This window comes from Cyprinodon tularosa, unplaced genomic scaffold (genome assembly GCF_016077235.1).
Source record: "Cyprinodon tularosa strain WSP-4 unplaced genomic scaffold, ASM1607723v1 ctg832, whole genome shotgun sequence".
NCBI classification, from domain to species: domain Eukaryota; kingdom Metazoa; phylum Chordata; class Actinopteri; order Cyprinodontiformes; family Cyprinodontidae; genus Cyprinodon; species Cyprinodon tularosa.
The window spans coordinates 119,278-143,594 of NW_024039599.1; the positions used below are offsets into that span (position 1 = coordinate 119,278).

Consider the following 24,317-nt stretch of genomic DNA (forward strand, 5'->3'; position numbering starts at 1 on the left):
CTTTGTACTTCTTTATCCCAGCTTATGGTATTGTTCTGTTACAATTTTTTTTGTAAATGTTTCCATGATTACGACTACTGTTGCGGCATAGCTGTTAAAACAGTTTCTACCTAAACTTGCTTTCCCTTTCTTTTATTATCTGTATTACCCACTTTGGCTTAAGCAGTCAGTGCCTTTAATATGTAGTTTAAACTGCCCTTATATAAATGGTCCCTAAAGATGTGCTCTCATTAATGTATTAGAATTAAAATCTTACTATTCATATTAACATTCAGTACCGTATTCCATTGCTCTTTGCAGCAGTGTGGTTTCCACAAATATAAATGACTATACTCTGTCATATTTAGCAACGATTTAGTGTGTGTGTTTGATTGACTCATAACCTTAATCAGGGCTTGATCAGGGTGTAATTAGCTTTTCATAGCCACTGATGTGCAGCAAGTCTATTAAAGTCACCTCCTAGTGTCAGGGCTAAGACAAATGGACCCAGAATTCAGGCAGACAGAACAGAATTTTTTGATGATGAAACTCTTTATTGAAATTTCTATTTCAATTCAGTTTATTTATATAGCGCAGATTCTCAACATCTCATCCCAAGGCACTTTACAATTCAACCGGATCATGCAGTCAAATTGATTCAAAGTTTTCTATCAAAGGAAAACCAGTTGATTGCATCAACCCATTGACTGGAAGACAATTCCTCACACTAAGCATGCTTGTAGCGACAGTGGAGACGAAAAACTCTTTTAATAGGAAGAAACCTCCAGCAGAACCAGACTCAGTGTGAACGGTCATCTGCCAAGGCCAACTGGGGTTCAAGGAGACAAAGGTAGACATGGAAAAGAAGCAGAGTTACAAAAGGCAACTGTAAACCAGCTCCAAAGGTGGCCCCCTCCAGGAAACACAGAGCCAGGAAGAGGTGCTCCGAGCCAGCTCCTGTCAAAAGACGAAGAGAGTAGATCCAGCAAGTCGCAGTCAGAGAAACAGGGCTACTCTGAAAAACAGGCCGCTCTCAAACATCTATAAAAAAAAGGTGTTTATGGCAGCAGCACAGTCGATATTTCTCTTTAGGGTATTGTCACTGCCACCCAAGAAAAGACAAGGCCAGATGAAGCTACTATGAAAAAAGCAGAGAGAGCATAGTGTTAGAGATTGAACTAACAAATTCTGCAGAGTGGACGAATAGAGACAAAATGAAGCAGAATGATGAAAAAGGGGTCCCTATGTCCACCAGCGATCTAAATCTATAGCAGCATAACTATAAAGATAGCTCAGGATAACCAGAGCCACTCTAACTATAAGTTTTATCAAAAAAGTAAAATTTTAAGCCTACCCTTTAAAGCAAACAGGCTCTCTGCATCACATACTAAAACTGCTAGTTGGTTGCAAAGGAGAGGAGCCTAATAATTAAAAGATTTGCCTTCTATTCTATTCTATGCTCACACTGAGCCTGGTTCTGCTCGAGTTTTCTTCCTGTTAAAAGGTGTTTTTCCTCTCCACTGCCGCTACAAGCATTCTTAGTGTGAGGGATTGCGTCTGAGTCAATGAGTCGATGCAATTAACTGGTTTTCCTCAGAAAGAAAACTTTAAATCAATTTGACTTTATGATCTGGTGAACTGTAAAGTGCCTTGAGATGAAATGTGTTGTAAATTGGCCCTATATAAATAAACTGAATTGAACTGAAAATTGAATAGGAACCACTAGTAGCCTGCAGATTGAAAGCAAAGTGCTCTGTTAGGAACATAAGCAACATTCATATCTCTGATATAAGATGGAGCTTGGCTATTTAAGGATTTATATGTGAGAAGGAGGATTTTAACTTCTATTTTTGATTTAAAAGGAAGCCAAAGAACTCTAGGAGAGATATGATCTCAGTTTTTAATTTTCATCAGAACTCTGGCTGCAGCATTTCGTATCAGTTGAAGGCCATTCATGTCATTCCCCTTTAGCTGGAACACACCCTTCAGTTTCCCTTCTTATTAAGAAGAACCAGCATCCCAGTTTCCCAATCCAAGGAAACTGTCTCCAACCAACACGCCATTTTGAAGTGGTGGGTGAGCCCTGGCAACATAACTTCCAAAAGCAGAAGGAGTTATGGCTCTGGTCAGCTGGTCCCTCAATGCAATTGATCAGGTTTTCTTAACTGTAAGCTTAAGGGGCTTAAGGGTAGCCTCCTGTCCAGACAAGACTTTTTTTTTTCTTGATACACAAAGGATTCCTGGCAGCACTGGAAGATTATGTATCTGGTGATGTCAGTCAAGCATTTAGAAGATGTGTACATGATTGAATTTTTGAGCAATTATTTTTGTTGCAAGATAATCCATGCACATCTTTGAGGGGCAAATAACTTCCATTTCTCCTGGATATTACCGTATTTTCACGACCATAAGGCGCACCGGACTAAAAGGCGCACTCTCAGTTATGTGTCCCATTTCTGTATTTAACACACACATAAGGCGCACCGGACTATAGGGCGCGTTTTTTATATACAGGTACATGTCCTCTACTACCTTTAAATACCTCTACTGCGTATTTAAAAATACAGCGGGGACAAAAATGAGTATGATTGTGCTTTATTCATGCATTTATTACAAAGTATTAATCAAACCTGGCAGCTGGCCGTGAGACAGACACATCGCAGATGACACAGCGCTGTGGTCACTCCTAAATTAACTTAAAATCCTGAAACCTGCCGACAGAATATGTTCGCTTTTATTACCGGTATCCTGGTGCCTGCAGTTTCAATTATTTAGATGAAAAACACCTGCCAGCTGCCAAGGTGAACGAAAGGATTTCTACTGTCGGTGCACCGCTGGTATGTGGGGGTCTGAGCGCCTCCGACAGAAATAGATAATCTGGATGAACTGACTGCAATTATTACGTTTTCAGGTGGCCTTTCTCACTTAAAAACATATTAAAACTACTTTATTCCCACTGATCACAGCAAATATAGCTGCAAGATTTAGATTATTTAGATGAAAAAACACCTGCCAGTCACCGCGCTGAAGAGGAGGAGACGCGCCCAGAGGCTGCTGCTGAATTAAGTTTTCAGGTAGAAAAATACAGCGGGAGCAAAACTGAGTATGATTGTGCTTTATTCATGTAGGCTATTTATTACAAAGTATTAATCAAACCCATCAAAGTCATCATCCTCTGTTTCTGAATTAAACAGCTGCGCTAAATCAGACATGCCAGTTTCCCCATCTGCGCTGTCAGTCACTTTCCGTGCAGCGCGGCTCCTCAGAAATAATGCCGGCTTTTGCAAAAGCTTGAAGAACAGAGCCAGCAGACACGTTAGTCCAAGCATCTACAATCCATCCGCAAACTGTGGCCTAACTTGCCCGGCGCTGCCTTCCCATTATCCTGAAACTGTGGTCTCCGTCTGTCATCCATCGCTCCCACGCCGCTCGCAGCCTTACTGTGAACGGCCGCTCCACACCGATGTCGAGCGGTTGAAGTTCCTTTGTCAGACCCCCCGGGATAACGGCGAGCACAGCGTTCATTGATTCACCTTTTTTTTCACATCGGCTGTGAGATGGGCACGCAGCGATGGTGATGCGTGGAAAAAAGCACCCGGTCTCCTCACATACACCTGCCTCAGCCACGCTTTCATCATCTCCTCTTTCAACAGAGCGCTGTGTCTGTCTAGCTTTCAGCTCCCAGATCAGTTTCTCTGATTGGTTGATGCGGCGCGTCCAGCAGCAAAACTTAAAATTTTCCATCTGGAGCAGCAGCAGCGCGTTGGCGGTGCGTCAGATGCTTAAACGATCCCGGCGTGCTGCACCTGCGGCTCAAAACGTGCTGCAGGACCTTTTGCTGCACCTATACGCGCGTCAACCATTGACTTTGCATGTAAACTCGCTGCTTCTGCTGCACCTGCTGGGTCCGGTTCACACCGATGTCGAGCGGTTGAACAGCGAGCACAGGGTTAATTTGTTTCCCCATGTTTTTCACATCAGCTGTGAGATGGGCACGCATGGAGTTACAGATTAATGGTGATGAGTGGGAAAAAAACACCTGGTCTCCTTACATTCAGCCACTCTTTCATCATCTCCTCAATGGTCTCAAAAGTCGCAGTTACAACACACATAAGGCGCACCGCACCATAGGGCGCACCGCACATTTTGAGGGGAAAAAAAGACGTTTAAGTGCGCCTTATAGTCGTGAAAATACGGTATGTAAACGTGGTGCTCTACTCCCTCTGTACCTTCCTTGAGGAAATCTCTGAATGTGGCTTGTTGATGAATACTACTACTTAATATCAAGAACAATGGCCTCTAGGGCAGTTCTTCATGAACCAATCCTCTGCAATATGTTGGTTTGTATCTGTATCTGTGTTGCTCCTCTGAGGTTTTTTGCAGTCTCAACTGTGTCCTGCAAGGGTATTGGGTAGAATGTGATTTTTTTTTTTACCTTCTTTTTACCGATTGTGATTATTTCCTCTTGTTTTTTTCTTAACTAATGTAAGGGCAGCACCTGTAAAAATAGAAAGGCTGTGGACAGCGTGTCACTCTATGTCCAATGTCTTTGTATTGTGTTGATGGGTTGTACTGAAACTCAATCTCGCCCTACTGGAGTGCAAAGTCCAGGCAGAATTGACAAATAAAGCTATTCTGATTCTAAATCTGATTCCACAGATGGGGTGTTCCATACTAAAGATATTTTGTTCTTATTTTTCTGCACCTTCTCTGTAGATTACAAATGGCCTCTCCCCTTTGACCTTTGTCCTATCTGGATCTACCTGGATGTGCTGTTTTCCACAGCATCCATCATGCATCTCTGCGCCATTTCACTGGATCGATACATCGCCATAAGAAACCCGATCCACCACAGCCGTTTCAATTCTCACACTAAGGCTCGAATTAAGATCATGGCTGTGTGGACCATTTCAGTGGGTGAGTAGACTCAGAAATCAACAAAATAATAAAAATAGAAAATTTGTTTCTCAGCTATCTAAAAATCTAATCAAGACATAAAACATAGTAAGATATAAATCTTTTTTTATGAGAAGTTTCAGTTGCTCAAGTTTCAGAGCCAGTTTAATCAGTAAATATTCATGAGGAGAAAAAAAACAGACTTAAGGTGCCAAGATCATATGTAATGATCTTAAGTCTGGCTTTTGTTGCTCTCCTCTGCTTTGCTCTGCCCTCTGCTCAGCTCTCATCTCATCCACCTGCACCTGCTGCTATTTAAGCCTCTGGATCCCAGCGTTTTGTGCCAGCTTATTCCACCTTTCTAGGAAGACTACCTTTAGCATTTCCTTTGTTTGGTTCTGCCTCCTCCTGATCTGTTTAATGTCCACGGACCACGGAGTTTTTCAACCGCCCCGTTTGCTTTGTTTGCCTGTTCTGTTTGATCTGGACTGATAACTGTATTCTGCCTGCCAAGCCGTGGCCAGCGTCTTCTGGCCACGGCTTGGATTACCCTCATGGATCTAGCGGCTCCATGGGTACTCTGGTTGCTGAAGGACACTGCTTCTGTTTTCTCCTGGATCTTTTGTGCAGTTCCGCTGCTCTGGATGACACTCCTTATGGGCAGAGACTGAACTTTGCCAGGTTGGTGGCTTTCATACTAATTATCATCCATCAGTTGAGTTTTGAAGTCACTGACCTGACCCTTTTATGACTGAGTTTCCAGTGAGCCCGACACAACAGATAAGCAGCCGCACGCTTTATGAATAAACTCTTTTTTGAATATACCACTGTCTATCTCGCCTGAATTCTTGGTCCTATGTTCTGAGCGTGAACACAATAAAGGCAAAAGTAACCAATAAGTTGTCGTAAACCTTTCATCTTAAGAGAGTATATAAATGTTTTGTATGCATTCAACATCTGTATTCAACACGTACTAAAGATGTTCAAACATCTTTTTCACTTACCTCAAATGATCACCAAGTCGAAGCGCAGTTATACCGGAAAGTTATACTGTATTACCTCAAGTGAAATATTTTCCTTGTTGGCACAACCAAAGTATACCCTGTAACGCAATTAAGTTCAGTATAATTTTCAAGTCATCTTTTAAGGAATAAGAAAATATAATATTTATTTGATCCTTGCCTGCCAATAGAGGGTGCTCCTGCTGCTGTTGGAGAGAAATATCATGTTTAATTCCTGTTTTGACTACTGAGCAGTGCTGTTGCTGTGCAGACTATCTCCATCTAAAATAAATTCTTTTTTTCTGTGACATCTCTGTATCTAAATAGCTCTAAATGTCCAGAACCACTTTGAAAACATAGCGCCTTCTGCTGCACTTCTCTACTTGTCAGTTTCACACGGGCCGTTTCTCAATTCACTAGAACGCGAGTACGGACTGGTGTTCTCGCCAAGTAGGATCTTGAGAAGAACACAGGAAAGTCTGGACTTGGAGATTACGGGAGCAGGCAGCATAAATATGGGTCAATTGGAACAGAAGCGTAGTTGTGATGTCATCACACGCTCAGCTCTTCTAGAGCTGCATTTCACTTAATGTTATTAATAGTCTCTAGATAATAATAAGTTCTGACTTTTCTAATTTGGCTGGGGAATAATATTTAACACAGTCAGATAAACACAAATTTAATTAACATTTTGCCAAATAAAACAAAAAAGGGCTGCTGCAGACGGGCTGCAGTTAGCCCTGGCTGCTGTTAGATTTGGAGCTCCACTGGTTGCCGCGGTCCTCTCAACTTTGGAAATCTGTTTTTTAATTACGCATTCAATCAGTAAATGGACCATAGAGCGATGCTTTAAAGTATAATATTCTCGCCTCAAATGATCTTAAAACGTACTTGAACAACAGCAACAGAAAAGAGAACTTTTAACATTCAATGGAGCGCTCCATTGAAAGCTGCTGCTGCCGCCGTGCATGCTGGAACAGCTGTCAATCTCAAGAATGGACAAGTCTGCTCTGATGCATACTCAATAAAGAGGGCAGGGCGAGAAAAACATCCGGGGATTTGGTACGTTCTCGGTCAGGCGTTCTCTGCAATTGGAACAGTGCTCGGGCTTAGGCTAATGACGTGTCACAAGCACACAAGAACGCTCAAGAACGCATATTTAGAAACGGCCATGGTTTTATTTATATAAGGAGTAGCTAGCCTAACTTAGCATCGCTATGGCCTCTCTTTCTCTCTCCATTGACTCTTTTCCAACTCTTACTTCTTCCTCTCCTCTGTCCTGCTCTCTGTGTCAGATGTTCAGTTATTGCTCTGCCTCCTTTAGTGATAATGGCATGTGTAATAAGTGTAGTATTTTTTTAGCTTTGGAGGCGAGGGTGTAAGAGCTAGAATCCAGGCTTCAGGCTGTTGAACATCCAGGAGTTAAAGTAGGCCCCCCACATAGCTGTCCTCCAAAAGTGCCTGAGCAGCCTGGCGATTGAGTAACAGTACGCAGAAAACGTAGTCATGGATCTCTGCCCACTGGTCACCACTGACCCGTTCACGTTTCTAATTGATTTTCCCCACTCAGTGACGCACCAGAGTGGGCTATTCAGGGGGTTCGTCACTGAGTGGGGTAAATCGATTAGAAACGTGAACGAGTTGGTGGTGACCAGTGGATCTCTGCCCAATGGTCACCACCAACCCTTGCACGTTTCTAAGCGGTTTTCCCCACTCAGTGACACACCCACTGACAAGCCCACTCTGGTCATTGGCAGCTTCATAGTCAGAAACGTGGCATTTGAGACAGCAGGGAACATAGTCAAATGTTTGCCGGGGGCCAGAACAGGCGACATCAAATCCTACCTGAAACTGCTGTTTAGGATAAGGATAAATACTATAAGATTGTTAATGACACTGGTGGTAGTGACACGTGGTTACGCTGATCGGAGGTCACTAAAATTAGTGTCGCTTGTGTAAGTTTGCCAATACAACAATGACGAACTCCATAATTTTCTCTGGTCCCCTCCCTAATCTGAGTAGTGATGATATGTTTAGCCGCATGTCAGCATTCAAACACTGGTTGTCCAGGTGGTGTCCTGAAAACAACGTGAGCTACATTAATAATTGGTAATCCTTTTGGGGAAAGCCTGGTTTGATTCGGAATTCCATTGCATACAGCTTACAACATTAAAAATTGTGAAATGAACATTGCCATTTATAAAGTGCCGCAGTGGTCAGAAAGTAAACAGTTTAGGAGAAAAGAAACCAGTTTAAAAATAATGGCGCAGGTGGGTTCCTCAATGGCAGGTGGGCTCTCCTCATTCTCTGCAGGAAGTTCAAGTGGTTCTCTGCCCTCTTGACCAGTGAGGTGGTGTTAACTCACCACCATCACAGCTGAGCTGTTAATGAGCAGTGGAGTGTGGTTAGGCCGGTCTTCCTGAAATCGACTATGATCTCCTTCGTCTTCTCCACATTCAGGGTCAGGCTGTTGTCTCTACACCAGCTCACCAGCTGCTCCACCTCCTCTTTGTAGTCCTGGTCATTGTACATGTAGTTTCTGATGAAGCCCACCACCTTAGTGTCATCTCCAAAACTTCACGATTTGATTGATGGTGAACCTGGGGACGCAGTCATGTGTCATCAGAGTGAACAGAAGGGGGCTCAGGACACAGCCCTAAGGGGACCCTGTGCTCGTGGCGATGACATCAGAGATGTTTTTTTCCAACACGGATTGACTGAGGACTGTTGGTGAGGAAGTCTAGCAGCCAGTTGCAGAGGGGTGTGTTGACACCCAGATGTTCCAGTTTCCCTATCAGATGCTGTAGGATGATGGTGTTGAAAGCTAAACTGAAGTTCAGGAACAACATCCACACATGGGAAACAGCTTTCACTGCTGGAATCCTGTTTGGTGCCTCAAACCTCCCAAAGAAGTTGTTGAGTCCAACCGGGGACTTGTAGAGTTGTATACTGTAAATACCTTTATGCTTTGCCATATGCTCCTGGTGTTGCTGGCATCATGGAACAGATCCTGGATTTTTTTTGATTGCCACTGTGTAAATCTAACCTGCTATGATTTTAAGCTGTTGAATATTCTGAGAGCATTTTCTGTCTTTCCTTAAGAGGTGGAATAACAAGAAAGGCATACATTATGAAGACAAGAAAAATTTTGACTTTTTGTTCAAAATGGAAAGAAAATTGATTTTTGACCTTTCTGTTGATAAAAAAGGAGCTTATTATAATATTAGGTTATTAATATTATTTGTCATGCACAATCATTGTTTTATTTTTAATTAGTAATGAATTAACAGACTTGCAAAACTCCCTAAACAAACTGCTTCAAACAGTCCGGAACAAAATACAGTTAAGCGTCTTTGATCCTTAAGCAGAGAAAGAGAGAGAAAAAGACAACACTATCAGAACAGTAGTGCTCTGTCAGGGCACGGAGCAACAAGCAAAGGTCTGTCAATATTTTATAAGTTTGGACAGAATAAGTAGGAAACTGATTTGGGACCAGGCAAAGTGAGAAATGAAGGAGATAACAGGAAATTTTAGACATTACAGTCAGGGACCCTAGAAACAGAAAACAGGACCCTAGAAACAAAAACATTAGCCTATAAATAGCCTTTTGTATGGTATTGACATAATTTTAATTAAAACCATAACCAATAAGGATTACTTTAATTTTATAGTATGTGCAGCAATTTAAAGCAAACAGCTTCTAAATTAGACGGGACATGTCAAATTGATAAATATGTTGAAAACAGTATTTAGCTACTGTTGTTTATATTATAACTCCTCTCTGCTCTTTAAAGAACAACAGTAATATCAAGCTAGCGTTGGCTGACTAAGTTGTGTTGTGATTCTATAGGTAAATTCTATTCCCAGCCCGCTGGGAATTTATGTTTCTGATACTTTAAGATGTTTATTGCCCTCCCCTGTAGGGGTGGTAAAATATCTTATTTAATCAAATATTATTTCAGCTGTTATATACTGTTTATGACACACAGTCCTAGTAACTGTGTGTAAGAACAACAGATGAAAGAGTGATTCGAGCACTAATCATGGTCAAACAGTTATTTCTGCACATACATGGAATAAATTCAACACAACTTCTGTTCAAAATATAAGATGTTATTAACAAAAATCATTCAGCTCCAAGTCAAACGTATTTCAGTTTAACACTCTCAACTAAGACTGGTAAAATTCAACTAAACTAAACTAACTACTATGTACAAAGAGGAAGGGGAAAACAGTTGAAAAACATATTACAGTTTAAGATGGATTCTGTGTTTGAAGCCAAAGTTTATCTGGAATAATTTGTGATATGATCATATTAGCTTTTCACTAATTTTAAAGAAATTGGAATGTTTTCAGACCAATTCACAATGCAAATCCATGAGGTAAATAAAACATTATTCGGCCAAATAATGTTTTATTTGGCCGAATGATTTGCTTAATCAAGAACCAATAACCTTTAGCTAAATGATTCTTTACCTTCCTTGAAATAGCTAGCAGTGAATAGACATCAGGATTCCACTAAATGACTCTTGGTCATACTTGGTAATGGAAATGTAATGAGCATCTGAGGAACATATGAACACTAATGTTATATCAGTGTTTAAATCCTTAGTGAATAAAGCTTGTCTAAGCTTTAGCAACAGCCCAACACATATTCCTGTAGCATAGCGTAGCATGCAGTCCATTTTTTAGCATCAGTTAGCGTTGTCTTTACTCAGCAGTAAACACACGATATGATTAGCATCATCAAAAGACACATCGCTTGTTCTGTCCCTAATGATGCCAGACCTGCAAACCTTTTTCCATGTCCATTTGGAAAGCTTGAGTTTCATCCAGTTTGCAGCTCTGCAGTCAGGGGTTCCTTTGTCTCAGTCTCACAGCAGGGGTCCCCTCAGTCTCACACCAGGGCATGGCCCGCATCCAGTTTGGCTCTGTAAGTTCTGAAACTCAAGAGCGATGTGTTGCAAAAGGTCTATTTGCAGCAGTTTGGTTCTGCAAGGATCTGACTTATCCGAGATGGTTCTGGAGATCTGGTTCCCCTGGGGCCCGCATCTCCACTGTGGGCCACAGTGGGCCCCAGCTTTGAGCGCAGGAGCAGAAGGGACCAGGAGAGAGGTGCTGGAGCAAAAGTGGGAGAAAGAGAAAGATTCCTGTGTGCCCCCTGGTTTTCTCTGTCCTTACAGAGGGGGTGGTTTTTCACACCTCACACCTCTGGTGGTTTCCATGTGGGGGCTTTGCTGAAATGGGGGTTGTTGCAGAGATTCCACAGCTGATTCCACATCATCATGTCAAGATGAAATATGGACACTGGTTCCTAATGTCCAAAAAGTATGATCATGGCAAATGGCATAACAGTTGTTTTCAAAAGCTTGGCTCCCACTAGGTAAACAAAACTTAATTTCTCAAAAAGTTACTCTCAAGTTTCCTTATATATTTGTTTAGTTACAAAAGAATTAAATAATATTTCAAAATTAATATTAAAGGTAATAGGTATGCTTGGGAGAATGTCCAGGGCAATCACTAGTCATAGACTTACTATTTTGTTTGTTTTTTTTATAATAAGAAAAGGGAAAGCAAAAAGGGAATGTTAATGTTTAATCTTAAAACTTATATTAATGAAACTAATACATAAAATAATGAAAATATGTTAAGATACCCTAATCCTCTACTACACCCATATCAACTCTTCTCATTCAGTATGGACCAAGCAGAAGTCTCTACCCACCTCAGACTAATCTGAAATCCTATTACTCAAAGATTTATCACCAATACCACTCAATGTGAAACGTATGAAGTAGGGCTGCAACTAACAATTATTTTGCAAATCCTTTAATCTTTTGATAATTTTTTTTATTAATCGATTAATAATCGGACAGTCAAAGGTTCCTTAAAGAATTTTTGCGAAATTAACTAGATGGAAATTATAAACTTTTCCACTTAAGGAGTTCTGGATAGTTCACACTGACAGACAAAAAGACTTTTATCTTAAATTCAAAATGTTTACATACAGTTTGGTACAATTACTGCTCTAAATGCGTTGCTCTGTCAGGTAAAGGCACATTTAAGAGGCTGTACACTCCAGCAAATGATTAATCCATTACTAAATTAGTTGACTATTATTCCAATAATTGATTAATCTAGATTAATCCGAATAAAATTTCAGCCCTAATATGGAATGTATTTAGTGCAACTTTAGAAAAGTGAAGATAAAGCAAATATAAATTAATCATAAATTTAAAATAATTTTCTAACTGATTATACCAGGTTTTGGCATAACATTAGCTTTAAAATGCATTTAAACATTTTCCTAGAATACTCATAAAAACTTGGAGTTTAAAATGAAATATATTAACTTTACATGATGAAAGTAACTCTTCTGTTGAGGAAACAGAAAATAAACCCAGTTGTGATTCCAGAGGGAAGACAGTCATGCTAATTGTAAATGCAATTTTTCCTATGACATAAATTACATTTAATACTAAGTATTTTTTTTTTTTTTTCTTATACTGAAGACTGTGGACAATCAAGTCCCTATAATTAGCTTTTGTCCAAGAGGCTGTTTTCCAGCTATTCGGGTCAATGAACATAAATGAGCAGGAAATGTAATGATTTGCTGACAGGTGAAGCTCAGCAGCCGCACTGTGTTAGAATAAGTGGAAAAACAAGTAGAGAAAAAGAATCAGGGGCTGCAAAAACATGAATTTATATTGCATCAAAGTGGAAATACTTTGCCATGACAATACTTGTGCAAATACTGTATAAAACATGCAAAAAATGCTGCAAATAGCTGAAGACAATTAATTCTGCACAGCGTAGGTGCTCAAGACCATTAGTGTAGATGATCATCAACTTTTGTGGGACCAGACCATTAGGAAAGGCTTAGAAAAATCAAGCAAGTAAAAAAAGTTTAAATATTTTGTTTTCTTTCTTCCCTCCAAATTCCCCTTGATTGCCCCTTGACGGCATCCTGCATATGTTTTTGCAAAGGATCTTGTTCTTAGACATTTTTCCATAGTAATGTCTATGGTCTTGGTCCTCCCTATATGTGTAGGTAGCTTGAAGCTTTGTTAACTTGGAGTTGTTTTTGCTTGTTTTTACATTTTAGTCAGTATGCTTGTCAGTTTTTGTGAGTATGCAAACACATTTTATGTGCTTTTATGTTAGCATCATTTATGTATTTGCAACAGGTTTTGTGTTTGCGGGCTTTTTTCAACTATAGACTAAAGTAGATCAAATTGGGACATACACATACATACGTGTTTTGTAAATAGTATAAGGAGTAAAAAAAAAAGTTTGGGTTGCCAAATACTGTCTAATGTTTTATTTTTACATGAAAAATATGAAAAAACATTATTTAACATTTACATGATAGTGAATTTCTTTCCATAATTCATTTCAAAGAGTCGCAACAATTTATTACCTAGTGATATGTATGAAGTTTTTGTTTAGTCATGTCTTTGATTGGTTGCATTTGGTTAGCAGCTTATAAAGAAAAATGGTAAAAGGTTACAGTTTAGGATTCTTTTTTAGTCTTTCATTTATTTTGTATATTTTTTCTCTATTGTTTTAAATATACTATATATATTATATATATATATATATATATATATATATATATATATATATATATATATATATATATATATATATATATATATATATATAGTATATACTATAGTATATAGTATATATAGTATAGTAATATTATATATTATAATACTCCCTTAGCCAGACCCTTCTGTCTCTTCTCTTTTGCCTCCCCGAAACCCGGGTGTACTTAAATTACCATTCACCTGTTTGTCTGGTTATCTGCTTTGCAGTCCATACATGTATTTTGTTTCCTTATTTTTCCATCCATCCATCCATCCATCCATCCATCCATCCATCCATCCATCCATCCATCCATCCATCCATCCATCCATCCATCAGTCCAACCACAATCCAGCTCAACTGGCACCTCTGGATGTGGAGGAGCAGCGGCTCTACTCTGGGTCCTCACCCTATCTGTCTCTAAGGGAGAGCCCAGACACACTACGGAGAAAACTAATTTCAGCCGCTTGTATCTGGGATCTTGTTCTTTCGGTCATGAGCCAAACCTCATGACCATAGATTTGTTTTTTGGCTCAGCACTCTCTTCGCCACAACAGACCGGTACAGTGCACGCTTCACAGCAGACGCAGCAGCAATCTGCCCATCGATCTTCCGTTCCATCTTCCCCTCATTGGTGAGCAAGACCCCAAGATATTTGAACTGCTCCACTAGGGGCAGTACATCTGGTACATCTTTGACTGCCGGTACATATCAGCTGCTTCTGGAGTCCCACAGGTCAATAACGCCCGATAGAACTTCCTCTTCAGCTTGACAGCTTCCCTTACGTCTGGTGTAAAACGAGGGTTGCAGCCACAGCTCCGACTAGCCACAATCTATTTCAAATTCAGAGATAGTTTTTACAGACAGAATCGTGGTTGTGCAATGGGATATCCAGTGTCACCAATTGTAGCCAATCTTTACATGGAAGAAATGGAAAAGAGAGCTTTAGACAGTTTCAATAGAACACCGCCAAGCCACTGATTTAGATATGTGGATGACACATTTGTCAAAATCCAGCTAAAGCAAGTGGAAGATTTCACAAGCCACATAAACTCTGTTGACCACAACATCAAATTGACCAGAGAGGATGCCGAGGACAACAAACTACCTTTCATGGACTGTTTGGTGAGCATGGAAGGAGATGGAAGCCTAAACATTGAAGTGTATTGGAAACCTGCTCACACAGACCATTATGTTCTTTTTGACTCACACCACACATTGGAACACAAACTTTCAGTCATCAGAACCTTACAGTACCAGGCAGAACATGTTCCTACTAAAACAGAACAGAAGCACAAAGTACAGAAACAAAACCAAAACTGTGGATACCCAAACTGGGCGTTTATCAAATCAGCAAGGAAATCCAAAAGACACGCAGCAGAAGATAGCGTTGAGAAAATTAAATGCAAAAATATTACAATCCCTTATGTTGCTGGAGTCTCTGAAAAACTCAAGATGATTTTCTCCAAACACAAAATCCTGTTACATTTCAAACCAAACAAAACCTTTAAACAGAGGCTAGTGCATCCTTAAGATAAACCCCCCAGACCGAATATGAGCGGAGTGGTATATGCTGTTCAGTGCAGCGAGGAATGCTCTGATCTTTATATTGGAAAAACCAAACAACCTCTCCACAGACGCGTGGCCCAAAAAAGAAGAGCGGCCTCCTCTGGACAAGACTCTGCGGTTCATCTACACCTTGTGCACAAAGGACATTCTTTTGAGGACCAGAATGTTCACATTTTGGATAAAGAAAATAGGTGGTTTGAGAGGGGCGTGAAGGAAGCCATCTATGTTAAAAGAGAAAAACCAACTTTAAACAGAGGTGGTGGACTCAGATTCCAGCTTTCAAAAACATACAATTCAGTTATAGAGATGATCCCTTCCAGGTATCACCACAACCCCTACCCCATCACAGAGTAACAAAGTACCTCCTCTCTTCAGCCAGGTGAACAATCCCTCCTTTAACAACCGACCCTTCACAATCATAGACAGGTTTCAGGTATTACAGGAGACAATCACCCCCTTTAACGACAATCCCTCCTTTAACAACCGACCCTTCAAAATCATAGACAGGTTTCAGATATTACAAGCTAACAATGGAACCAAACAACCCGCTCGTTGGTTTCAATTTGCATGTTTCCAAGCAATACAAGGCCTTGTCTATATAAAGCCTCAAACTCACTGCGGATCCAGACATTTGAATTGAAAAAAGCTTCCTGGAGGGGAAGCAAAACGTCTTCAAACCTTGGAAACCAAGTCCAGTGGATTGTTTTTAAACTTAAGATTAACGTAAAAAAGGTCCACAGTTTTATTGTCCAATGTTTTACACATGACATGGGTGAGTGTGGGGAGAGTGGAACCAAGGGAGGCTTAATTGAAGTCTCCGGGTATGAGCAGGAGATTGCGAGGGTGCTGTGTTTGCAGCATAGTCAATGCGCTGTGGATCCGCTCGCACCCAGAGTGCCCTATTAGGAATCTATAAGTAAATTAGTATGAACTAAGAACTATGAACTTCTCTTGAATAATAATAAAAAAGGAATCCTATTTCTCCTAAATTAAATTCTAACTCTATAATACCCTTTTACCTTTATTCTGTATTATTCACAAAATAAACAGTACAGTCTTCACAGTACATGTATGGTATATTGTACTTCAATCAAAATCCCTTTTAACGGATCTGAATACTAAAGACAAAAGTTATTCCTTTCCTGTTTCCTTCTTTTATATACTTGGTCGTAGATAGTAATCATTTACACCTTCAGGTCCTTTCTAAAGCAAGGAAAATACACTACAAAATTAAATAGAAAAAACGTAAAATATCAACAATTACAAATAGATCATTCAAAAAATTTTACTAAAGGCCAAAATGACCTCAGGGATAAAAAGGGAGTAATTTCTGTATGCCTTGATTGGCGACTCCCAGACTAAAAGCTTATAATACATTTTCAAGCAATCCGAGGTGACCTTGTACAATGCTTAATAAGCATCCCTAAATAGGGTAGATCATCTCTTAACATTTCTTCTTTATTTTCTTCTTTATTTTTTTTTCTCTAATGCTCATTTTCATCTTAATAATTTTCCTTTTTCTTTGTCTTTTTATCCCTCATTCTCTCTTTCTTTAATTTAATTTTTAAGTAAATGTTCCTCTGTATTTGGAGCTGTAAATAAATGGACAAATGAGAGGACATTGAGATCCGCCTTGGTAGATTTGACATTAAATTAATGTAATTTTTCCTATGCAGAAATTTTTGGAAAGGGTTTCTGCTTATCTTTCAAAGATGCACTCTTAATTCCTACGCTGGCCTGACCACTGCTCTGATGAATAGCAGTGCAGCAATTTTAGGTTTTATAATGTATTTATCTCACAGTTTTGCCATTTAGGACAGTTATCTGGGTCTCTAGTATCTCTCGGTCACACAGAATAAATGTTGCTCTTCTGTATGGCTTTAAAGTACTAAAATCTTAAAGTTCTTACTCTTGTAGTGGCAGAATTTGGTGAGAATGGGGCCCTGGCCCACAGTTGGGTTGCAAGCGTCACCTAGAGGTAGAAGCAACCACTTTTTTACCTCTGGGCTGCAGGATTGCAAATCTGTAAAAGAGTAACTGGAAAAACTTGATTATAACAAAGCCCACCACTTGGTAGTAGTAATGCATCAGTCCATTTTTTCACAAGCTTTGATAAATGGAAGAAGAACTGCCAGGCCTGAAGATGGAGAAGTATTTAAAAAGAAAGACGAAGATAAAATATTGGCACAAATACAATCCTGAATTTATTAAATTTAGCTTTGTTAATGGGGGGTAACGACAAAGGGCCCAGAGCACAATGTATGGAGTGTGGACTGATGTTATCGACAGATGCACTGAAGCCTTCAAAGTTAAGGCACCACCTAGAAACCAAACATCCAACGCTAATTGGTAATCCTGTGGATTTTTTTAAGAGGAAACAGGCCACAACTACAGAAAAGGTCTGTTGTAACACTAACTTTTAACTCAAAATCTGTTTTGAAAGCCAGCTACCTTGTAGCCCAGCTTTTGTTGCGGCATAAAAAAAATCATTCAACATAGCATAGGACTTGAATCTACCCACTGCTGTGAGACTGTGCCGTGAAATGATTGGAGAGGTTGCTACAAAAAAGTTGCTGACCATCCCACTTTCAAATGTCACTGTGAGTGACCTAATTTTGAACATGGCTTCAGACATACATATAATTCAGCTTCTGGAAGCCTAACTAATTTCCTATTTTTCCATTTATGAGTACTTTTATTAGTTATTTATATAAGTTGTTTGACCCTTTAATTTAATTTTTATCACTCTGGGATTAATTTCAGCTACTTATAGGCCAATATCATGCAATCTGAAAAAGAAATCTTCTTGTAAGCATATTTAATATATTAAAGTATATTGTTTTGTTTATTGTTTTTGCTGAGTATCATCAGCATAACAGTTGAAATTAATCCCATGCTGTCTAATAACTGCCATTGGACTGCCAACTTTTCACTAAACCTTTGGATGATATTTTGAAATAGTTTTGACAGGAAACCCTGTCAGGATATGATAAAAAGGCTATGAATATAGGTGCAGCTATAAGTTGGAGGTTTTCAGAGGAATTGACTGAAAGAAACTGTCAGAATGTGGAATTTTTATAGCACGTTACTGGGTAACAAAAAGTGATCTGTAATGTGGAACATTTTTCTTACAATATCCATTATTTTCTATATTCTGGTGATTTTTAGAGAATTGAGTATGGGCCCTACTAAAATACTTGCATCTTAAATATACAGTAAAATAAGAACTTCACAACTTTGTTTATTAATTATTCTATGCAGTTTAAGTAAAATAAACAATGGGAACTATTAAATTATCACTGGATTACTGGCACTAATACAGGAACCTGTGCAATCGAAATCCATGCAAACTAAACTGTATGAATATTAGGTAATGGGCTAAGGATAAAAAAATCTTCATTCTTTATGTTATAAGTATTTCTTTCTTCTAATTAGCAAAACAGCTAAAGAATTCAGACCTTCTAGGAAGCTGTAGATTTTATAAAAACTCACCATGACTCAATACAGCACTTCTCTGGATGTTTCATTGGGAAAATGTGATGGAAATGAAGTTAACATAGTCAATGTACCATGACTTGCCCTGTAGCCCTAAATCCAGGTCTGCCATGTGGAGGTAGATCTGGCAGGTACAGATTATATGAGATAGTGGAGCTCTTTCTTTGCCATCCAAATTGTTGTCAAGTAGATTGGTGGAGGTGTGTCAGACGAGTAGCAACACATTAAAGAGGTGATTCTCCACAAGTTTTGAATTAGGTATAAACACACTTTCATACTCAACTGAAATCCTCCTTTTGCCTAAAAGATTAATTGGAATCATTACAATCATATTAATTGCTTGATCTGATCTCAGTGTTTGGCAGGACATGCTAGATTTCCTCTGTTTGAATAATCCTATATCTATTTGTAAAACCCTCATACAGCTCAAAAAAGATTACACCCAAAATCTAATAATTATATTCTTTACCTGCATACTCAGACAGAAGAAGTGTTTTTTTGTTTTGTTATTTTTCTATGTATTTGACCCAATTACTACATTTGAAACTATGGATCACAGCATGTTAATATCTCATTTAAAGCATTAAGTCTCAATGCACTTTCTTTTTCGTGTATTTCCTCATTAAAAACCTTTTTGTTTGGCACTGCTCATGTCTCGAGACAAAATGATAAAAGTCATTATGGTATGAAAAAAAGTAAATAAAGGTTCACTTAGACAATCCTTGGTTTTCTTGAGATTATTCTAGGGCTTGTATGTGTCTTAATATATAGGTACACAGTGCTCTGAAACAAAGAGGAGAGAAGTTATCTATTTGCAGATTTTGTTGCCGTTATGCCATTCTTCAAGGAGGAATAGATTCTCTTTGAAGCTCTATCTGCTGCCTTTAGCAGCATCTGGCTTACAGGAATTAAGTCATGCTATCTTGTTAATATTTTGATTAGTTCGTACTGGAAATACAGATCAGTGACATACCTATGAAGCACAACTCACAATGCAGTTCATTAAGGGTAAACTCACTGTCGCACAGACCAGGAACATGCAATAATTGACAAGAAATAATAGGAAGAGGAGGGAATAAACTGCACAGATCATATTTACTAGGAAAGAAGAGCAGAAGCAGTGAGAGAGGCAAATCTGAGAAATGACTGTGACTAGCCAAGGCTTAGAGCTATGTCTTTAAACAAAAAAAATCTTTGTCCACCTGCAGGAGGATGGGTCGTCAGCTTCTGCTCTCATCAAGCTTTTCACTGTTAACTGCAGAACTTTCTATCTGCCCAGGGAGTTTACTTTTGTTAGTTAATGACTTGATTTGTGATAATGACATTTATTCATGTTGCCTTACAGAAACTTGGCTGCAGCAAGAGGATTATGTGAGCATAAATGAGGCAACTCCCCCTAGTTATTTAAATTTTCACATACCCAGAAATTCTTGGCGAAGAGGAGGAGTAGCAACAATGTTTCAGTCTGATTTACTAATTACTCCAAAATTTGTTATTATTTATCACTCTTTTAAAAATTTAATCCTTGGATTCCCTAATCCAAATTGCAAAGCAACAAAACCTCTTCTTTTTATAAATTTGTGTCGTCCACAGGGTCTTTACTTTCAGAGTTTGGTGTAGATCACTGACTAGTTCATCAGAGTTGGGGATTTTAACATCCGCAGTGACATTGAAGGTGACAGCGTAAGTGCAGCCTTAAATGCTATCTTAGGCGACTTTGACTTTGATCAAAATGTGAATAGTCTCACACATTCTCATCTTTATACTTTTAACCTTGTGCTTACATATGGCATTGAATGTGAAGAAAAAACAGTATTTCCTCAAAACCCTGTCCTTTCTGACCACTTTTTAATAATATTCAGGATTACTTTGACAGAGTTCTGCTCCCACAAAAGGTTTCACTTTAGCAGATCATTATCAGATAATAATGACAATTACTGAACAGTGCTGCAGAGGGCAAAGGTTTAGTTTATTCCCCTTCACAAGTTGATGACTTTGTTGATGGGGTTGCCAGTCCTCTGCACAGCCCCTTTGAAAAAGAAAAAACTTTAAAAATAGAAAAGGACCTCCCTGGTTTAAGAGCTGGGAACTTCGAAGCATAGGAAACCGGAGAGAAAATGGCGCTCTACAAGCCTACGGGAATCCTGCCTAGTCTGGAATAATAGTTTAATGCTGTATAGGATGGCCCTCCATAAAGAGAATAAGAATAGGCCTAGATATCTTTTTTAATACAGTTGCCAAACTCACCCAAAGCCATAGGTCTGTGGAACCATCCATTCCACCTGCCCTTAGCAGTAATGCTTTTTCTGATTATTTATAAATAAGATTGATTCTATTGAAATAAGATTGTTACCACCCCTCTAAATCTGATTGGTTTATCTCGGGAAGCTGAGGTAGCCATAGAATCTGAACCAGGTTTAGACAGCTTTGAGCCAGTTGAACTTTCAGAGTTAGCAAAACTACAGTATTGTCTTCATCTACGCCTTAACTTTTATATTAGATCTAGTTCCAACCAGGTTATATAAGGAAGTATTCCCTTTGACCTCTTCCTCAATTTTAGATGTGATTGATCTTAGACTTAGACAGATTTATTTTGTCATTTTGTATACACAAGTGTAAACATAAAGAAATTTAATTAAGAACAGCTCTCTAGACAATATTTTTTTTTAAAGTGCCGCCTTGAAAACAGTAGAAAATATATAAAAATATATGTAAATATGAGATTGTATATTTACAGTTCTAACATTTCAGCTATTGTTTATAATAAAATATAATAAATATATAAAATACAGTAAATGACCCATTTCACATAAGCAGTCTAATCTATCCCCCGTTACTGCGATATGTGCCTCATGCTTTTAAGGTAGCTGTAAATAAAGCTTTACTTAAGAAACCGTCTCTTGACCCAGATGACTTGGTCAATTATAGACCTATATACAATCTTCCTTTCTTATCTAACATTTTTGAGAAAGTAGTTACCAATCAAGTGTGCTACCACTTACACCATAGGGAACTTTTCGAGGTTTCATTCAGGCTTTAGAGCTCTTAATAGCAATAAAACAGCTCTGGTGAAAGTCACTAATGATATTCTCAAGGCCTCAGATAATAATGGACTTGTATCCGTACTTGCCCTGACAGATCTCAGTGCTGCATTTCAAAAAGCTGAGCATAATATTCTTTTATAATATTTTGCAGGGCCTAAACAAACAGCTCTAGACTGGTTTAAATCATATCTATCTGTCCAATTTCAGTTTGTTCATTTTAATAATAAATCTTTCTCATGCTCCAGGGTTACCTGTGGAATACCACAGTTATCAGTGCTAGGATCAATTCTCTTTACAATATATATGCTCTCAATCGGTAGAAATGTTAGACAGCATAGGATTAATATCCACTGTTATGCTGATAAAACTATATCTGTCTATAAATCCAGATGAAGCTAACACATTACATAGACTACAGGCATGCCTTTAAGACATAAAAACCTGGATGACTTAACTTTCTGCTCCTGAATCCAGACAAAACAGAAGTCTTTGGACCAGAGTCTTTGAAAAAGAGGCTGATTAGTCAGTCACCTCATTTTGATGGGATTAAATTGATCTCAGGTAATAGAGTAAAACATCTTAGTGTTATTTTTGATCAGGACCTGTTATCTAAATCCCATATCAAAGAGGTTTCTAGAATTTCCCTCTTTCATCAGTGGAAAATTTCAATAATAGAAATATCCGGCTATGGGGTGAGGCTGAGAAAATAGTCCATGCATCTGTTACTTCAAGGCTATTACTATTACTATTGTAATTTCTTACTCTTACGAAGTCCACAAACTGTAGTCAAAAGCCTTCAACTGTTCCAAAATGCTGCAGCCAGAGTTCTAATGAAAATTTTAAAAAGAGATCATGTTTCTCATATCCTAGTTTCTTTTCTTGGCTTCCTGTTAAATCCAGAATAGAATTTATTATATAAAGCCTTAAATGGCCAAGCTCCATCTTACACCAGAGATATGATTGTTCTTTATGTTCCTAACAGAGCACTTAACTCTCAATCTGCAGGTTTAGTAGTGGTTCCTAGAATTTCTAAATTTAAAATGGGAGGAAGATTGTTTAGTTATCAGGCTCCTATCCTGGGGAACCAACTACCAATTTTAGTCTGTGAGGCAGACACTCTGTCTTCTTTAAACGGTAGGCTTAATATTCTCCTTTTTGATAAAGTGGTACAGGTTATCCTGAGCTATCTCTATAATCAAGCTGCTTTAGGCTTAGACTGCTGGAGGACAACAGGACTTCTTTTTTCTTCATTCTGCTTCATTCTAACTCTATTCTCCCATTCTGCAGAATTTGTCAGTTCAATCTTTAACATTATGCTCTCTTTTTCTCAAAGTTACTTCAACTGATCTGTTCCTGGATCACAGTCCTGGAGAGAAATATCAGCTGTACTGCTGCCATCACACCTTGGTTTATAAATGTTAGGGCTTAGCCTGTTTTTTCAGTGTAGTCCGGTTTTTCTAAATGTCTTTCATCCTCTGATATGGAAACAGACTCAGAGCTCATCTGGCTGTGTGTTTCCTGGATGGGGCCGTCTATGGAGCTGGTTGACACTTGCCTTTTGTACCTCTGCTTCTTTTTGTATGTCTGCTTCTGTCTCCCCTAAGCCGAGTCGGTTTTACCAGATGGCCTCTCACACTGGGCCTGGTTCTGCTTAAGGTTTCTTCCTGTTAAAAGATATTTTTTCCTCTATACTGTTTGGTTTGAGGGATTGCTTTCGAGTCAATGAGTCGATGCAATCGACTGGTTTTCCTTAGATTTCCTTGAGATGACGTGTGTTGTGAATTAGCATTATATAAACAAACTAAATTGAGCATCACTGCCATGCATGTGTCTCCCAGCAATACTGAAGAGGCCACCTGTGTTCTCTATCAGACTATCGCTGAGCTTCAATCTGCAAACACAGAGAGAATTTTTATCATTGCAGGGAATTTTAACCAGACCATTTTGAAGACTGTTCTCCCTCATTTTAACCAACATGGATTTTGTAACTCTAGGACAGATCACTCTAGACTTGGTCTACACCATAATAAAAGTTGCATTCGGAGCAGCTCCCCGTCCCCACCTCGGCTCTTCAGACCACTTATCTGTAATGCTGATTTCCTGCGTACAATTCCCTGCTGATTAGAGCAAAATCTACAGGGAGGCAGGTGAGGGTGTTGACTGAGAGAGCACTTTAGGACTATTTTGAATGCTCGTACTAGAACATGCTTAAATCTGCAGCAATATATAAGCACAAGATCAATATTGATGAGTTTGTCATGACTGCGTCAGCGTACATCGAGAAATGCATTGAGGACATCAGCACCACAAAGAACGTCATCACCCGGGCCAACCAACCACCCTGAATGACTAAGGAGGTTCGACAAACGCTAAAAGCATGGAACTCGGCCTTCAAGTCAGCTGACAAAGAGGCACTGAGGTCAGCGACAGTCAACTTGGACCATGTCAAGTCCAGCAGCGAAAGCTGTTCCCCATCAGGGAGAGGAGGCACTCTGCCTTGACACTTGACTTGTGGAAGACTCTGAGGAGAGTCAACCCGCAGAAGGCCCCAGGCAACAACAGCGGCTGCTCTGTGTATACAAAAGGACAATAAAGTTTGTCTATCCATTTTCTTTACACGCTTGTCCCAAGTGGGGTCACGAGGGGTGCTGGTGCCTATCTCTAGCAGTCAATGGGCGAGAGGCGGGGTACACCCTGGACAGGTCGCCAGTCTATCGCAGGGCAACACAGAGACACACAGGAC

General features: G+C 39.2%; 1 protein-coding gene across 3 annotated transcripts in view; it reads left to right on the top strand.

Annotated features, from left to right (window-relative positions):
• The window catches only part of LOC119774818 (5-hydroxytryptamine receptor 2A-like), a 75,607-nt gene that overhangs the window by 45,655 nt on the left and 5,635 nt on the right, over positions 1-24,317 (top strand). For 2 of the 3 annotated variants that reach the window (XM_038272497.1, XM_038272498.1), the window contains one exon: positions 4,696-4,896. The exons of the other annotated variant lie outside the window; for it this stretch is intronic. In XM_038272497.1, the coding sequence (XP_038128425.1) occupies positions 4,696-4,896 (201 nt within the window). The remainder of the gene's footprint in view (positions 1-4,695; positions 4,897-24,317) is intronic. 3 annotated transcript variants of the gene reach the window in all.